Consider the following 18,157-nt stretch of genomic DNA (forward strand, 5'->3'; position numbering starts at 1 on the left):
CCAGGGACGGTGACTCCCCCACCTCTCTGGGCAGCCTGTGCCAGGGCCTGACCCCTCTGGCAGGGAAGGCATTTTCCCTCACACCCAACCTAAACCTCCCCTGACGCAGCCTGGGGCCGGTTCCTCTCGCCCTGTCACTGGTGACTTGGGAGCAGAGACCGACCCCCCCCTCACTCCAGCCCCTCTCAGGCAGCTGCAGAGAGCGAGAAGGGCTCCCCTCAGCCCCCTCTTCTCCAGGCTAAACCCCCCCAGCCCCCTCAGCCGCCCACCAGCACACTTGTGCTCCAGACCCTGCCCCAGCCCCGCTGCCCTTCTCTGGACATGCTCCAGCAAACAATTTTAGGGTAAGCGGATAATAATTCCAGGGGAAGCGAATTCCATCGCAGGGTGCCGCATGTGGAGGGGGCGAAGCGAGCCCAGGGCAGAGCGGGGCTGACCCCGAAGGGCAGGTGTTGCGCGCGGCCGGCCTTCATCGCCTGCGCGGGGGCTGGACGGGGCGCGCGGGCCTCGGAGGAGGGCACCCGAACACCCACCGTCCATGAGACACACGCGGCAGCACGAGCTTTCACAGAATTCCTTTTAGTTTAAGTAACAAATTGAACACAAGGGCGCATTTTCCATTACCGCGCAGAAGCTCACCTACGTGGGTCTGCTGTTTTGAGTGAAGGGTAATTATTTTATTACAATATTGCTTTTACATGACTCTTCTAATAAGAATCTCGATGTAATTCACCATTTACAATCTGGTTTTAGTATCATTACGAGACATTTCCACAAGTTCATTCCAGTTCTGTAAATACCAGCGTCCTCGGTTTTCCAGCTAAATCCTTGCTAGCAGTGATAAAGGCAAAGAAAAAAATTAAAGACAAACATCTGGCTAAAAGATGTTCTAGTAGCACAATTCTGCCTTCTTTATTACGTACAATAAAGCCCTTTACAGTCCAGGGAATTTTTGAGGCCATTTATATGTTTTTTTAGGGAATATCTTTTCAAAACTCTGTAACCCTGTCAAGGCGGCGCTACACCGTCTTGTATAACCGTTACAGAAGAATCGTATTGTTCACAAAACCAGGAGGACGCCCTAGCCGCGTGCACAACACCACTGGAGTAACAGGAGCTGCTTTCATGAACCTGGGACTTTCAGCGCAGGTCAACCTTATTTTACCCAAACTTCTCGTTTAAAGGCAACGTAAGTGAATTCCCCTTCTGAGATGCTCATGACAGTTGGCATCTGCTACGGCCTACCAACATAACGGAAAAGAAGACAAATATTCTTGGCTCAGCTACTGAGGAGCAATTTTTCTGCCTTGATAATCTCACTGGAAAATGGAACTATCCAGATGCATCCAGAGGAGCAATCCCCAAAGCATCGTGGCAGAGAAACTCTGAGGATGCACTCAGAAGAAGTAACTCCTCCCCTGCCCACAATGTAGGTGAGACACTAAAACTAAGGGACTTGGACGTAGATCAGGAACAGCTCACCACTTTCTTTCAAAACTTCTTCTCTTTTGTTAGGTTAAAATTTTCAGCTTTAACTTATCTGGCGTTTAAGGTGTATTTAATCAGCCAAGGGTGCTCTTGGGAAGGAAAGCACCTAAAAATAAACAGTGAACTAAGAGACCTCTTTCATACCTGGTAGCTGGGACAAACATGGCAGCCATAGAAGCTGAGAAATCAGACTCCTTAAACTCTCTTTTTTTCATGATGCTTACAAGGAGTGACGTTAGCCGAGCAGCTGGGAGGTCAGAGATCAGCCTACGCCAGAGCGCATAGATCATGACATCGGGAATCTTTATTCCCATTCCACGCGTGAGGTCCACGATCTACGTTGCACAAACCTTTAGTAGCTTGAAAAACACGACAGTGTCCTTTGCAAGACTAGGATGTTTTTTTTACTTAGCCGGTTGCTGGTTAGCACAGAAGCAGGTGCTAACCCGAGACATCTGAAATGCATCCCTCTCCATGTAACTAGACCTAGAAATAACTGAGGAAACCGCAGCACTGTAGGCTCAAAGCCGGGACAAGGACTCATCCTGACAACTGTACCAGGGGAAGCAGCTCAAGACGGGGGTGCTCCTTTGGCCGGGGCTACGCAGAAGAAAACTCACAGCTCTGGGCGCTTCCAGCACGGTCTCCTTGGGTTTAACGTATTCAGACTCTGATGAGGGACCATACACTTCCATGTACCGAAGCGTCATATAGCAGTGGCAGATGCTATCAGAACACAAAGAAGTAGTAGAAATTTGTGGAGGGCTTGAAAACAGGGGTCATGAGAGTCCTCCGCATTCGTTTGGGAAGGAAGGAATAAAGACTGGACAGAACGTCGCGGGTATGCCATCACTTCGGAGCCATTGTAAGCAATGTACCCACCTAATTCTGTTTTACACAAATGTCACAAAGTTAATTCTGAAGCTAAAATACCTTAAATTGTCTTTATAGAAGGTATCACAGGTTTGAGCTTTCAGCCCCAGCACTTGTTTATTTTTCCAAAGCATATTTCTGTATGAATATTACCTCCGGCTCTTCTGCCATGAGCAGCTCCCTCCCTAAGCGGCCAGTTTTGGCTACTCCTGGAAATAAGATACTGGACTAGACAGCTTTTTGGTCTAACCAGGATGGATGATGGATGATATTCTGTTCTTAGATTTCTCCATCATCTTCCTAAACATGTCAACAAGCTTTTATGGGTAATTGCCATAATTCTAATAAAATTAACAAAGATCTTGACTTCTCTCTATTGTTAGCATTTACTTTTACTAACTACTGTCTCCTACCTGTAGTAAAACCTACGAGATCCAGATGTACCTGAGGTTGCTGCTACATCTATTCTCAGTAATCTTGTCTAAATATGAGAGTAATCTCACCAAAAATGAGAAATAGATTAGTCACTGCTATTTTGTATGAACAGTTTTCCTAAGTAGGAGAATCAATAATTATGCATTCTGAAGAAAAGCAAAATTAAGCCTAGGTCTAATTACTCGCTTGTCTTCTTTCGGACTTGGTTGATGAAGGTCCAGGACAATTCTGAGACCTCACAAGTCTAAAACCTCAACAAATAAAAGGAACTAAGTCTTGAGACTTTTTGCTGTGCTGGACAATCACCCTGTACAGGGACCTTTACAAAAAAGCGACAGTAAACAATATGTTACGCAAACAAACTAGTTCTCCTACCTGAGACTGCTGATGTGCAGCAAGGCAACATTCATCTGCTTCCATCAGAGTGCAGAGACTCGGAGATCGCCGAGCTCAGGAAAGGCAATGTGTACTGGAGGGTTAAGGGCTGTCACAGCAGCCGATTGAAAAAAGAACCAGAAGGAATGCTCATCGGATCTGGAACTGATGAGTCCGAAGCCGATGACTGACACCTGAAACTCTGAAATCTGAAAAGATTTGACATGGAAAAATCCATGTCAAAAGTGTAACGGATACCATTTCCTACCTTTATTCAACGTTTTTTGTGCGTAAGAACCAGTGTGTATGTCACATATAACAAACAAAGGCAGTGTTTTCCAGGTGAAATGATTGGCACGGTAATAAATGCCAGTATTTGGTTAATTATCATATAATAATTCCTGGAATTAAGCTGCTTTTTAATTAGGGATGGAATTAGTGGGGATCACTGAATCATAGACTGGTTTGGGTGGGAAGGGACCTCTAAAGACCATCCAGTCCAACCCCCTGCAGTGAGCAGGGACATCTTCAACCAGGTGATGTTGATAACAGCATGGTGTCCGTCAGCCTTGTTATCTTTGTCTAATACCGTAGCTATTGCGTTTATATGGCTACCAACCGAATAGCTAGGCATTTGCAACCTTTAGAGCTGAGTTTTGCTCTATAACCTGAAAAGTTCTAAACTGGTAAGATTTTATAACATACATTATCAGTCTTCTTGACACTGCTTAGGAACCCTGCTCACAGTTCAGGCTGTTTCTTCGTGCAAAGACAGTTACAAAGAATTACAACTAAAACTGCACCGACACAGGAAGGTAAGCACAAACCAAAGGTAGGTAGATATATTAGATATATGAAACTGAAAAATCATACTGACAGTACATCACACTACAGAGAGTGGCTGACCATAGTCTATTATTGTGGCTGTTGCTATTACTTTACAGGCATGCTGACGGACTTTGAAGGAGAGATTTAAAGGAAAACAGAGAGTTTTGTGGATGTCTGCAGGTAAAGGTTAACTTAAAGCATTTCTAGGTGCCAGGCACGCTGGCATCACAGGTAGCAGACACTGAAGTCAAGACCTCGATACTGTAAGAGAGATTTGCATGAAGTTAAACACAGAGATTGTAACCAAGGAATAGCAACCAAATCCATAGGGAATCCCAGTCTCTTTATTAACTGAAAACTCCACCATAAATGTAAATAACAGCTGATGAAACATAGATGCATAAAACTGTAAGAATAAAAACACCCCAGCTGGCATGACAGTCTGTTCACTTTTCTCAGATGAGGTGAAGACGGGAATCACGGAATCACAGAATCATCAAGGTTGGAAAAGACCTCTAAGATCATCAAGTCCAACCCCAACCCAACACCCCCAGGCCTCCTAAACCATGTCCCCAGGTGCCACGTCTGCACGTTTTTTGAACACAAAAGCAATAAGCAATAGGAAAAATCAATAAGGTGAGATCGATTCCTTTTCTGGGAACTTTATGATTTCTCACATAGCAGTTTGGGAAGTACAAGTCATTAGAATTCATTAGAACTGTTTGCTCCTAACAACGCATGCACTATTAACCTTTTTGCTTAGTACGTCCCTCCAGGTGAGAAAGACACTGACTACAAAGTGCAACCTGATTTAATATAATTCTTGCTTCCTTGCATGGCATTTGCATAGAAGCAAAGAAATGCCTTAACAGCTCTCTCGAAGTCTGGTGGGAGGCTCCAATGAACAACCATGTAAAAACTAATCTCTTTCTATCATAACGTATCAGGAAGGATTCAAAGCAACAGAAGCGTGACCGGCTTTTCTTACATCGTATTCTTGGAAGACCTATGTCAATACATTTTGATAATAATGTTACCTGCACTGTCTTAGCTTTTGTTCTCAGGAGAGACCAAAATGATTCCTCCAAAGAATAGTCACGACTAAGTTACCTACAGTAAGTACATCCCCCGTCTGTTTGCTGTGCCACCCAGTTCTCCCAGAAAGACAAATGCTGTGATGCGTTGAAGTGACAGAAGCAAGGCTGCGCCCCCAAGAACATACTCTTTCTTTCCTGTTTCTGTCTTTCCTGACAGCTGATTTAAGAAAAGAGATTACCTCTCCCTTGCCACTCCTTAGAAAACAAGGCTGCTTGCTGGTAACCTCAGTTAGGCAACCCCATATACAAGGTTTCCATTATTTAAACTTAGGGTTGCAAAAGCAGATGTTGCTCAGTACATACACACGCAAATACATGACGTACCACAGAAACTGTGAGCCCAATCGTGATGCACCCTTACCTTCGCCTACAGGCGTTAGCGATCTGTATGTGACTGCGGTCAAACTTGTACTGACATTTGCTCGAGGAATGCTGTTGGCGTTTGGAGGGAGCACACTCTAGCCCCTAAACTCTCACGAGCCAACAGCTCTTGACAAGAAGGCCCTGGAGGGGCTGGAGCGTGTCCAGAGAAGGGCAGCAGGGCTGGGGCAGGGTCTGGAGCACAAGTGTGCTGGGGGGCGGCTGGGGGAGCTGGGTGGGTTTAGCCTGGAGAAGAGGGGGCTGAGGGGAGCCCTCCTCGCTCTCTGCAGCTGCCTGAAAGGGGCTGGAGTGAGGGGGGGGTCATGTAGTCATGGTGCTGAGGGACATGGTTTAGTTGTGGACTTGGCAGTGTTGGGTTAATGGTTGGACTCTATGATCTTAAGGGTCTTTTCCAACCTAAATGATTCTATGATTCTATGAACTGCATCCACGTCTGAGGCCATGTTGCTGAGGACACCACACCAGTTTATCCTACTGACAATAGCTCAGACCAAATTTCAGTAATCCTGGACTACTACCTACTGCTATCACAACCTCCTTTCCTCACAACAACCTGAATACTGTGGGCATGAACACACTGTGCTATACCACATCGAGGACTGCGTGTATGTGAAACTAATGTTTTTCCCAAGAATATCACCTGAAATCTTGAAGTGCAGACATGTATAGAGCCCGTTCTGCTGGCCATGCCTCCCTCCTTTATTTTGCAAGCTCAGTGCTAACGCCGATAGGAATGTGCATCACCGTTCTTACATCATCACCAGCTCAAGCCATGCTCGGACTTGTGCTACAGTATGTTGTGGCAGAAAACGCTCGTTTTCTATGGGATCCTCCGCTCTTCACGTGTTAATGCACGTGGCTGAGGAACTTCAGGACCGGTGCTCCTTCCCTGTACCTGCTTCACGCACAGCCAAACCACAGGTGATCCACAACTGCTTATTCTGACTTAATGATGGTCCTACTGTTGCAGAAGGACTGAGAAAGACTCAGCAATGTGATGAACAGTGCTTCAGCAGCAATTCCTGGTCACTGGCAGGCAGGGATGGCTCCTGAAGGGGGCTTCACAGGGTGGAGACGTCTTACAGCTGCTGTTACTAAGGGTTTGTGTGCGAGGACCGTAAGTTCTAGACCAGGACTAGAAAGGACAGCCTAATGTGGAAGAATCCCATTGTGACACCAAGCTGGAAGAGGCAACGGCAATGCCAGTACCCTCACAAGAACAGAGTGTTGTGCAGAGATGTACGAACAGATTATCTTGCCCCTTCATTATCTGGATGCAAATAAGGATGAGGCAGTATCACTTCTAAAGCAGGTTGATATTCCCACCAGGAGCCAGCTCTCGTACTGCTACTGCCTCGTGGCACACCAGCGTGGTGACTGCAGCTCCACTGAGGCTGTTACGGTACTGATATATGAGACACTATAACCTTTTTAAGATGATATTTAGTACATTTAACAAAACAGATAACGCGTTTTTGATACACAAAGCTTGCTGGTTTGTTTGCCAGAAGGCGCGCGTGCACACTTCCTTCAGAAAGGCTGTCGTTCTGTTGCTGGGCACAGACTGGTAGGCTCATCAACGCCAGCAAAGGCATTATTACGCTTGATGCTGGGATGATATGCCATTTATTTTACTAGGAAAACATGGACATTATTCACACCAAAGATGATTAGCGGGCTGCCTGTGCTTCCTGTTATTCTAGCAGTCTTGTTTATCTGTAAGATGATGAGATACAGGATCTATTGCTACTGTTTTGTTTTTAAGCTTCCTTTCTGGCCAATTTTTCTCTATAATAATCCAAAAGCCAAAGCTAGACATACTCTTCCAGGCTACAGTGTATAAAGGAGATTGATCCTGTGTTTTGCCAGTTGACTGACGACCCTACCAAGCAGTGGCAAAGGAAGACAGATATAGAGACAAACACTTGAAATGTACTTTGCCTGAGAATCTCCCTTCTCCTCTTTGAAGTCTTCCCACCTGTCACAAGTAAGACAAGACTTGGTTTATGCTCGATGCAGTACAAGGACATTGGGTCGCTCCAAGGAGAACAGTGTCTCTCCCCTACCTGGTATGATGCCAGACACTGCAATCAGACAAAAAGGCACAAGCCACAACCATGAAAAGAAAGTGTATCCCGGCCCTCGAGGTCTGTGCCAGCAACTCTGGGACCCTGCTCACTCTGGCAAAGTGATCGTTGGATCTAAATGACCAAAAGGAAGGGTGTTAAGGTGGGGACAAGGTTCAAGGGAGCAAGTAAATTGTTAGCTTCCTCCCTCACTGAAAGAGGATGAAGTCATTTTACTCTACGCAAAATGCTCTATAAGAATGATACAACCGAAATCTTCCTCCCTTGCATTATAAATTCTCCAAAAACAATGCTAACAATGGGAGACACCATTTACCGAGTTACAGATTTAGAGCCCACTCCAGCACGCCCCATTTTTGAACTGTTCCTATGGTTTATGTCCCACAAATCTTGAAGAACATAGTCTGATGGCCTGATCCAGAGCCAGTTTGGCCCCACTTATATTAGTAAATGAAACAGTGCCAGGAAGTCTTCCAATATCCTGGACCAGGATCGTCTGCACGTTTAATTGTTAGCAGACCCTGGCGCAGTTCTGGCTTGAGTCAAATAGCTCTCTCCCAAACAGTTCCTGGGAGTAGTTTGGGAGGTAGCAGGAGCCAGGAATGACTCCCAGGAAGCAGTTCAGATGTGGCCAGATCCTTTTGGAAGGTGAGAAAGATTAATTGCATGGATGAGACGGTTCAGAGCCAGCTGGCTTCACTGGCAAAGAATGGTTCCAGGCACATTCGAATTACCAGCAGACGCAGTGCTGTGACTTGATCAAGGGCTTATTCCTTTGACTTTGCATCCTCAGTGTTTCCTCTGATATCAAAGCCACCCAGCATTTAATCAGAAATCTGCCAGTGGATGGTGTTTGATCAGCAGCGATGACCCAGGCAAACCCCTCCCGTCAGCAGTAGCAGACAGGGAACGGACAATCACGAGCTAACCGATGATCTCTGGCACTGCTTGATCACCAGCTTGGAACTGGTTCCTGCCCTTGGGTATTTCAGGTGACAGGTTCATTGAGGTTGGAACGGACCTTTTGAGATCACCTTGTCCAACCTCCCCGTCCAAGCTGGACCAGCCAGAGCAGGTTGCCCAGTCAGGTTCTTAGTATCTCCAAGGACAGAGACTCCATCACCCCTCTGACCAACCTATGCCAGTGTTCAACTACCCTCACACACTTCATCGAAAATCAGGCAGTTTTCCCATTTTACATCAGAGGTTTTGATCTGACTGATGTGGGACGATCTGCAGAAGCAGAGCAGTCTGCACCAAGGCACTCACTAACACCAAAGGACTTGGAGTTGATGATCCTTATGGGTCTCTTCCAACTTGAGATGTTCTATGATTCCGTGATTATGAGTCTACATGTGCTCAGGGGGCAAGTGGTGAGTGAGCAGCTGGGGAGACCAGAACATATGAGGTTCATGCACTTTGTAATGGCCTTTCAGGCCTGACTTTACACCAGCTCTAGCTATTATCTATCCAAAATAGGTATAAGTTAAAGAATGTCTTAAACCCATGCTAGGCAAGAGAACATAGTTTCAATGAACACATCGATACGTATTTCAGAGCTCTGTTTGCGAATGGCAAGGACTCTGGGGTGGACAATGTACATAGCACAGGCTAACTGTGCAATACAGACATTCATTAAATTCAGAGGAGGGCTGGCATGAGCAGACTGGGATATTGCAGAACGTGGTGGGACACTGAAGCTTCAGCAGTAGTCCGCAGAGCCACTTTTAAATAAGATTAGGTGCAAATGGTTTCAGACCTCGTACCTAAACATTGTCCTTGCTGTTCCACTCTATGTGCCTGAAGAGTTCAACAATTACTTGAAATGCTTCTGGAAGTTCATTGCGTCAGATACCTACTTGCTTTGAAATTCATCATTCCAGCATTAGTAGGTCACACCATACGCTTGGTAACGGTGAGCGCTAGATGGGTGAATTTTCTGTCCAGCGTTCTCTCTACTGAACAAATTTGTTCTACTGTTTCAGAGGGTGATTCTTTTAGTGCTGTATGAACTCTTCCTTTGCTCTATGAACTCTTCCTTTGCTGTATGAACTCTTATCCTCTAATTACTCAAAAACTATCATTAAGTGGGCGGAAATGAAAGAATGACTTCTTTTGTTCAGTGTATTATATATAATCAAAACCATAAATAAGGCCCATTATTTATTATTAAAATCTAAATAATGATCTCCTGCTGCCTTTTCCCTCTGACTACATGCCTGAGTAAGCAGAATATAAGATCAATACATCTGTTCGACAGGAGGCACTGAAGGCAGGCCAATGAGGAAAAGGAAAACCTGTTTGAAAATGCAACAGCTGATAATAAAAAATAAAAGTTCACATCCAGAAGCAAAGAAAGGGGTGCAAGAATTACCCCTTTTCACAGAATGAGCAGACTGGGGACACAAACAGGCTTCATCCTGGGAAACCGACTGCAAAGGGCGCGAGGGTCGGCGGCAGGCAGCTAAAGGAGCGCCCTGGTGAGACGCTGGAGCGACCAGCCAAACGCAGTGACCACGTGCAGAAGTAGGCGAGCGGTTTCTGGGAACTGCGGGCTTTCTGTTGCGCTTGGCTCTGCCAGGGTACTGATGGAATTACAGTCAGGTTTAGGAGCTACAGTTCAAGAGATGGTTCAGCAAAGAAACACAGGAACAACTAAAAGCTGGAAAACATGCTTTTCACAGAGAGAACCGTAATTGCAAACCTCCTACTTAGCAGACGATTATATGGCGATTTGATGGCAACCTACATATAAATTTGATTTATTTCTAATAAAACCAAACCGCAGTACACAAGCAAAGACAGAACAAAATCCAAAGAGCAGAAACTCCAATGAACGAAGCGCAACAAAGCACATGAACTACTCCCATGGCTGCGGCACCCGCTTCCTGCTGGAAACTTTAAAGCTTTTTATAAAATACCTGATTTTTTACTTTGCACAGGAAGTAATTCAAAGAAATCTTCTGATCTCTGTTGTATTTGTGGTTCAGGTTAAACGTCTGTGATGATTCACTTGGCCTTCATGAACACTGAGTTAGGAAATAATTGCAGTAACATCTGTGTATACAGTTTGAGCTCTTTTGCCCAAAAACATGAGGGAAAAACCTCACAGCAGGGAAAGTTTTGGAAACATTTGTTTGCCATATATATATGTGTGTGAGATTGCCTACAGTGATTGAAGACAAATCTATGACACAAACCCCCATCAGACCCAAATGTACGAATCACCAGCCAAATTCAAGAGGCGAACATGCGAATTCAGAATTACGCTTTGGCGGGCAGCTACGGCCCGTGTTCTCAAACAGCGAAACCAGGAGGTGCTGCAAGGGCGCGGGTCCCTTCCAAATGACACACCAACGCCATACACTGCCTGTTGTTTTCCCTCTCATTGTACTCTCTCTTCATCCAATACACCGCATGATAACATCTCAGAAAGCCTGAATTTGCATGGTCACACCATAAGGTTTGAACAATGCAGTGGGAAGATGCTGCAGAGATGCAAAACAGACCTCAGAAATAAAATCACTGTATTTTAAGAAGGGTTTGTTGTTCTTCTTTTGGGCTTTCTTTCCTTTTCACCATCTGTACATCAAAACCTCACGGCCAGGTCTGCAGCCGAGCTTGCCGCAGTCTTTGTCACCCCACAGAATTCCCATGGAGCAACTCTGGCTGATGCCAGGCAGCCAGATTTAGCCCCTCGGGCAGCTGACTCTGGATCCTGCACCACGCACAGCTCGGCTGGACTCCAGGATCAAGGCCAAGGTTTCTGATTTCTCTTGGCAGGAGGACTTAGGAGGCAATATCTGAAAATGCTGACTGCACTCCAGCTGTGGGCTGAAAACTGAGCTGTGACACTACTTACACCTAGAAAATGGAGGAGGGTTTCTGGCTGCTTTTGTAGGAGAATATTGGATAATAATAAATGGGCTTTTTTAGAGGTACTACGCACAAACCAGAAATATGTTAAATCTTTCCTTAGTGGGTTTTCTGAATTTTTTAAATCTTGGGTAGGGGTATGGACTAAGACACAAGAAACTACCTCCTCCCTCCCTATAAAGAAGGGAAGGAGGTGAAGGTTGGAAAGTAGCAAGCGATAGGACGAGAGAAAACGGCCTCAAGTTGACCAGGGGAGGTTTAGACTGGATATTAGGAACAATTTCTTCACCAAAAGGGCCATCAAGCACTGTCACAGGCTGCCCAGGGCAGTGGTGGAGTCACCGTCCCTGGAGGTATGCAAAAGATGTGGTGCTGAGGGATGTGGTTTAGTGGTGGCCTTGGCAGTGCTGGGTTTACAGTAGGACTCGATGATCTTAAAGGTCTTTTCCAACCTAAATGAATCTATGCTTCTATAAATAGTTTAAAAGTCTTACTGTGCTTTACTTCAGGAAACCCTGATAATTAAAATATGCTGCTAAAAAGAGGACATTTTAGAGAGAGTTGAACTGCCAGAGCTCTATTTCTATTCTCAGGCTATTTCAGATTAGATTTCTTCAATTTCAGATGAAAAGGGCATTCTGTCACGCAGGCAGGCAAGACTCGGAACCAAGGCTTCTCAGCGTTGCCCGACTTGTGCTCTTGCAGAGACCAGCTCTACCTTTAGGGACAGCGGCACAACCGTTTTCTCCAGCGCGTGCGTGCCACTGCTGGGCTGGTAGAGATGCACGAGCCACAGCAGAATACGGCTCACTCTTCTGCAAAAGCAATGGCTGTGGCAGACTAAGAGGAGTAAAGGACTTATTTCTGTTGAAGTGAACAGACACAGCTGTACCGGCGCTGGGAGCTATGAGTACATGAAGGGAGCAACAAGGCTGAAGGCACAGACTTGGAGTACACAAGGCTGTGTTATGGACATGGAAACGAGCAGGCCGTGCATCGGAAACGCCAGGAAAAAAACCCAGACTCTGCACTGGAAAAACAGACATTTAAAAGTGCAACAGATTTAGCTCCAGTTCCCCCAAAGGAAATTTGCCGCTGCTGAAACAGAGCTAAATTGCACTTGGGAATTACATGATGCAGCTCTTCAAAAAATCGGGTGGCTTGACTTGGCCACAGGTGAACGGGTTGATGAAACCACGTCCTCAGGAGCGGCCCCAGACCAGGCACCGAGACTTTACACAGCTGCGTTGGGGGTAAAGCTCAGCCGGCTCGGCGCACGGCTCCCACACATTCGCGGCACTTCCTACCTCATCTCTATTCAAGCGCTTGCTTTATCTCATCGGGGAGCCACGGAGGGAGCTGGTCAGGGCCAGTCTTGAGCTTTGATGTCACCTTTGAGATCCCACAATAAAATACCAGAAAACTCCAGCAAAAAGTGGGAAATTGTTACCTGTTGTTTCTACTGTTAAATCGAACAGAAAGTCTGTTTCAAGTCAAAGTGCACTTTCAGCACAGAAGAGAGGCCTAAGCTTCTGGTACTTAGTTTGTTTTCTGAGCAGGGAGCAAAAAAACCCCAAATCGGGGCAACTTGACTTAACAGGACATGCAAACCAATTAACCGTGCAGATGAAACAAACCGGAGAATGGAAACGCACTCGTGGCTGTCCCTGAACGGCAGAGAACCGGATTTAAAATTCCCTGTAGCCCTTTAGCTGTTCCTTAAACTAGCCAGGCTACAGCGTTGTTTAAAGATTTCTAAAGAATTATTGCATTGTAATTGACGTCACGTATCAGACTGCAGCTTCAGGACGGCACCGAACACTTACTCTGCACAAACTTTTGTAAAATTCCAAGCACCAGATGACTGTCAGCAGTCCCTGACTGGAACATACTGCCTTCTGACAGCGTATTTATAAGAAAAAATTAGGAATTGTTTAAAAATAGCTGCTAACACTTTTCCAATGAGAGCACCAAGGGCAAATACATCCCTGGCTATGCTGAGCCAACGCTTTTCTTCCTATAAAAAGGGAACCTAACAGCCGTAGTATTAAATTGCATCTCACCAACCCATTCCGGTGCAAATCATGTGAGCAACTTTCAAGAAAATTTGCGCCTATATATTACAGATTAATTTCTCCCTTGTTCTCGTTGCTACTTTAAACAGTAGAAAACAGCCAGTTCCTGTTCTTATACTATTCAAGAGTGGTTTTTTATTTGTGGACTAAGAACGAGAAACATGTTCTCTGCTTCCCTTTAAAATTCTGAGCTAAGTTTTCTACGTGTCTTTATGGAGCTTTTACATCTCTTTTTTTAACTGTGACTAATCGTCCTAATGCCACTTAGCAGTGAACCAGCCAAAGGCTATCTTCGTGCAAAGGGAAGCAGAAAAAAAACCTAACAACGTGTAATCCAACAACAATTTAGGTTAAAAATGTATAATCCAAAAATAGCAGCCCAAATATTTGCCGAAGGGAAACATTTTAGACATGTTTGGATACGATAATCCTTCCCTACCTGACTCTCTGCTAAAGCTGGGGTAACAACCTCCTGTCACTGAGCCTGGCTTTGCACGCGCTGGGCGAGGGGACTCCAGGATTTCAGCCTTTTGCTCTCTCCTCTGGAAATCTGCACATTCGGGTTGTCTGAGCAGCAGGAACGACGAACAGGAGGTTTTGATTTTACAGGGTTTGTAGGAATTTTTAAAATAGTTTAAGATGTATGCTTCTGGCAAGAGCATCAGAAACAAATGAAAGGTGCTAAGAAGTTAAAAACCAATCACAAGCCTGAAAATACGCACAGATATTTGAGATTTTTACAAAAAGATGAGTACGAAGGAAGATAAATCCCTGAGCACTATAACACCACCTCCTGAAAATGTATACAATGTATTGCTTGTGAGCAATTTTAAAATTAAGCCTTCACTGGTTTTTTATGTAATAGCCAATTTATCTGCATGCAGCCTCTCTAACAAAAACATTAAAGAGCGTTCTTCAGCTGGCTGCTGTCTCTAGCACATAAATGGAAGAGCAGTAACTGTTCAGAGACACCGACACAAATACGAGTTCCTTATTATGCCTATTTATTTCCACTAATTTGCGATACGCGTATTACTTGTCATGACAAAATGCCGTGGTAAACTCGGCTGTTTTCCACTAAAATGTCACAGGGGTATGCATGAGCTATTAATAATAATTCTTATTGCAAACAAGGCATCAAGTGAGATATTACTTCATAATGACTTTGTTCTTGCCCTGTTAAAAAATTACTAACAGGAAAGATGGAAACGAAGCATTCAGCAAGTTACCCCTTGCAGGCTGTTCCCTAAGACGCCCCGTGCCGCGTCCCTCTCCGAGCTGCTCCTACGATCTGTTTATGACAGCCAGAAACAAATAAAACCTGACAGCGCGGTCACGCTACTGCTCCTCGCTGGCATCCCTCGCGCTGGTCCGTCACAGCTCCCCGCAAACCACCGCAAACAAACAGGGTTACATTTCAAGCAGCATCCAGGGAAGTTAACTCTGCCTTAACGATGCGCTCCTGCATCCCGACGGCAGGCTAAGACCTGGCTAGCATTTTCATGCTAAAGCAGCGAGGAATGCAAATCCCGCAAACCTTTGTGGTCGTGGCGAATGCCTCCCCGGTCCTCCACCGAGCTGGCATCCCGATGCATCCCGATGCGCGGCCGTCTCTAAGGAAACGCAGCCGCCACGTGACCCGGCATCTCCCGGGCACACGGTATGTTATCTGACAAAACGTTTTTAGGCTGCGTAAGGCAGTCAAGGATGAATTGTCCAGCCACGAAAGGACTGGGGATTTTTTGTTTTTTAAATTCTTTTTTTTTCAAATCTAACCCATTTTGACCCGTTCAGAGGTGAAGGGACAGACGTGCCCTCTCAGCCAGAAGCAGCACACCGGCGCGTATGCAAACTTTTTTACCAAACACCTTATATTTCACTACACTGTTCCCCTTGAATAAATTAATATAAAAGCGCAAAACTTAACCTTCAAAATACAATCTTCACCGAGAGAAACACAAACGTAACAAAGAAAATGCCACACTGAGACTAAAAGGCCGGTTTTTGGAGGAAGAACATTGTCGTGGCTTGCTAACGGGGCTGCTCGCATCAGCTATGGCATGTCCCACGTGGATTAAAGAGAGTACAGAGGAGTTTCTCTCTCTGTGAAATTCTAGGTCCCCAGTTATTTGCCGTACAGACGTTTGTGATTTTAAAGCCTTCAGCGGACCAGAATTCCTATTTCAACAGAATCCCAGGCTTCAGCGGCATCAGGAAACCCGGGGCTGTTTAGTGCTGGCAGCGCTGGTGAGGGCTCTGCCGCCCGCAGGTGCGGGGTAGAGCGGAGCCACCGCCACCACGTCCTCGGCAACGCTGAGCAGCTACAGAAGCTTCAGTGGAAGGAAGGAAGCAAGAGAGGAAAGAGCAGCAGAGAGGAAGGACGCAAATAAAGACCGACTAGAATATAAGCACAGGTCTAACCAATATACACACATTAAAATGCAAACTCCGGTACATTTTGACCTAAAAGAAAAATGAATATGTGACCCATAAATTGTAAGTATAATAGAGGTTGCTCTGCCATGCGATCTGACCTTCTGCACACAAAAACAAAAGCCCTGCCTACATTTCACCCACTACTCCAGCACTGAGACAAGTTATTTAGGTTTGTCTAAAGCCTAATTTCAACAAGTCTGGATCTAAGGCGTCAAAGGGAAAAAGCCACAGCGGCTTGCCTTGTTTGTTTATTCCACTCCTATCTTGATCATAAAAAGCAGATTCTTAAATGAAATTTGTTTGGCTTCAGCATCAATAGCTTAAGCATTAAAAAAAATCTCAGCTCCTTTTTCAAGTATAAAAGGAACTATAACCAATGCTCTGTATTCTGCCCCAGAATAACAGCATTATTTCCAGAACCATGGCTGTGAATACGTCTATTATAAGATAAATATTGACCATACTCCATAACGTGATGGCAGAACATAGTACCTTGACAACACCGCATTGTCCAGGAACAGGTGAGAGCTGCTTACAGCCACTGTAAAAAGATCATGACAAGACTGACATACCATATGTATAAAAAGGAATTAAAAACCAAAAGCCAAGATTATAACCCCACCACTTGGAGGTTTCTATTCATTTGCTGGATAATGTCATAATAACCTTCTACCAGCCTGAAACCAAGAAGAGACTTCTCTTAGCCAGCAAAAAAAATGTACTTGCAGCCAACCATGGAAACAAACAAAAAGTATTCAAAATAAAGAAAAATTGTGTTCGGCCATGGAGAACAAGGGCAGCTGCAGTCCAGATGAGCAACACAGCCAAGCCTTTCTACTCTGAACTCTCCAACTACAACAGTGGCCAAAATGCTTCAGGAAGAGCCAGAAAAACCCGCAGTAAGAACCGATACTCGCTATGGGGCCATTAGGCTGCGAGGGACGCCGGCCCAGGATTAAAGGCTGCTACAAAATCCCGTGGAGCGCCACTTCGTGTGACCCAGAAGAGCACGGCGCCTGCGCAGAGCAGCAAAATGTTTTATGAACCAAACACTGGGAAATTGCCGCATCCTTCAGGAACAGCTGGCTCTGAAGGAGAGCACGTAAATCCAGCAAGAACCCCTTGCCCGGTGTGGCACCCGGAGCTCCCGCACACGAGACAGCTCTTCAGCAGTCTGCAGTCCAACGGCCATGCACCCTGGGACCGACTTTATGTCTAAGTCTATTAAGAAAACGTGCATGGGGTATCAGTCCAACCAAAATGTGGAGATAGCTAAAAACATCTTAATTCTGAAGCAGTGGTGATCAGGACGACTACAGAAAATACAGAAACGAGCCTCCTTCGCTGGGAAATGAAGGAAAAATCAATGTAGCAGCTGGTGAATTCAAAGGCATACCGAAGAGAATATAAAAATCAAGGAAAATATGCATTTCAAACATGCTTACCTTTATGATCCTTTTATTAAAAAAAAAGATGTCATCTGTCTCCTGTTAAACATCTTTACATTTTTTAAATGTATATTCATGTAATTTTGGTAAAAAACGCCTGTAACGTGACAGAAGCAGACATCATTCCTCAGCAGTGACAGAATGAGCATGGAAGTTAAAAATAAGCCATCGTATTGCAGCAAAATAAATTCATACTGAATGCTTATGCAGATCTTAGGAAAATAGAGCAATTCTCAAAAAATGCAAACAGAAAAAACAACAGGATGCTGAGACCTCACAACTCTGTGCAAGCACCTAATCAGTGACGGTAATTACAATCTGCTTTTCAGTGCCTCGCATCACAGAATCATGGAATCATTTAGGTTGGAAAAGACCCTTAAGATCACAGAGTCCAACCATTAACCCAACACTGCCAAGTCCACAACTAAACCATGGCCCCAAGTGCCACGGCTGCACGGTGTTTGAACCCCCCCCAGGGACGGTGACTCCCCCACCTCTCTGGGCAGCCTGTGCCAGGGCCTGACCCCTCTGGCAGGGAAGGCATTTTCCCTCACACCCAACCTAAACCTCCCCTGATGCAGCTTGGGGCCGGTTCCTCTCATCCTGTCACTGGTGACTTGGGAGCAGAGACCGACCCCCCCCTCACTCCAGCCCCTCTCAGGCAGCTGCAGAGAGCGAGAAGGGCTCCCCTCAGCCCCCTCTTCTCCAGGCTAAACCCCCCCAGCTCCCTCAGCCGCCCCCCAGCACACTTGTGCTCC

General features: G+C 45.5%; 1 protein-coding gene across 24 annotated transcripts in view; it reads right to left on the reverse strand.

The window, feature by feature from the left end:
* The window catches only part of DTNB (dystrobrevin beta), a 217,377-nt gene that overhangs the window by 114,656 nt on the left and 84,564 nt on the right, over nt 1-18,157 (reverse strand). Inside the window, exons 11-12 of one of the 24 annotated variants that reach the window (XM_075086373.1) lie at nt 7,544-7,678; nt 7,254-7,455 (exon numbers count right to left, since the gene is read on the reverse strand). The exons of the other annotated variants lie outside the window; for them this stretch is intronic. Coding sequence (XP_074942474.1) covers nt 7,308-7,455; nt 7,544-7,678 — 283 coding nt within the window. The 3' untranslated portion in view covers nt 7,254-7,307. Of the gene's footprint in view, nt 1-7,253; nt 7,456-7,543; nt 7,679-18,157 lie in introns of those variants that run through there. 24 annotated transcript variants of the gene reach the window in all.

Source organism: Phalacrocorax aristotelis, chromosome 3 (genome assembly GCF_949628215.1).
Source record: "Phalacrocorax aristotelis chromosome 3, bGulAri2.1, whole genome shotgun sequence".
NCBI lineage: Eukaryota > Metazoa > Chordata > Aves > Suliformes > Phalacrocoracidae > Phalacrocorax > Phalacrocorax aristotelis.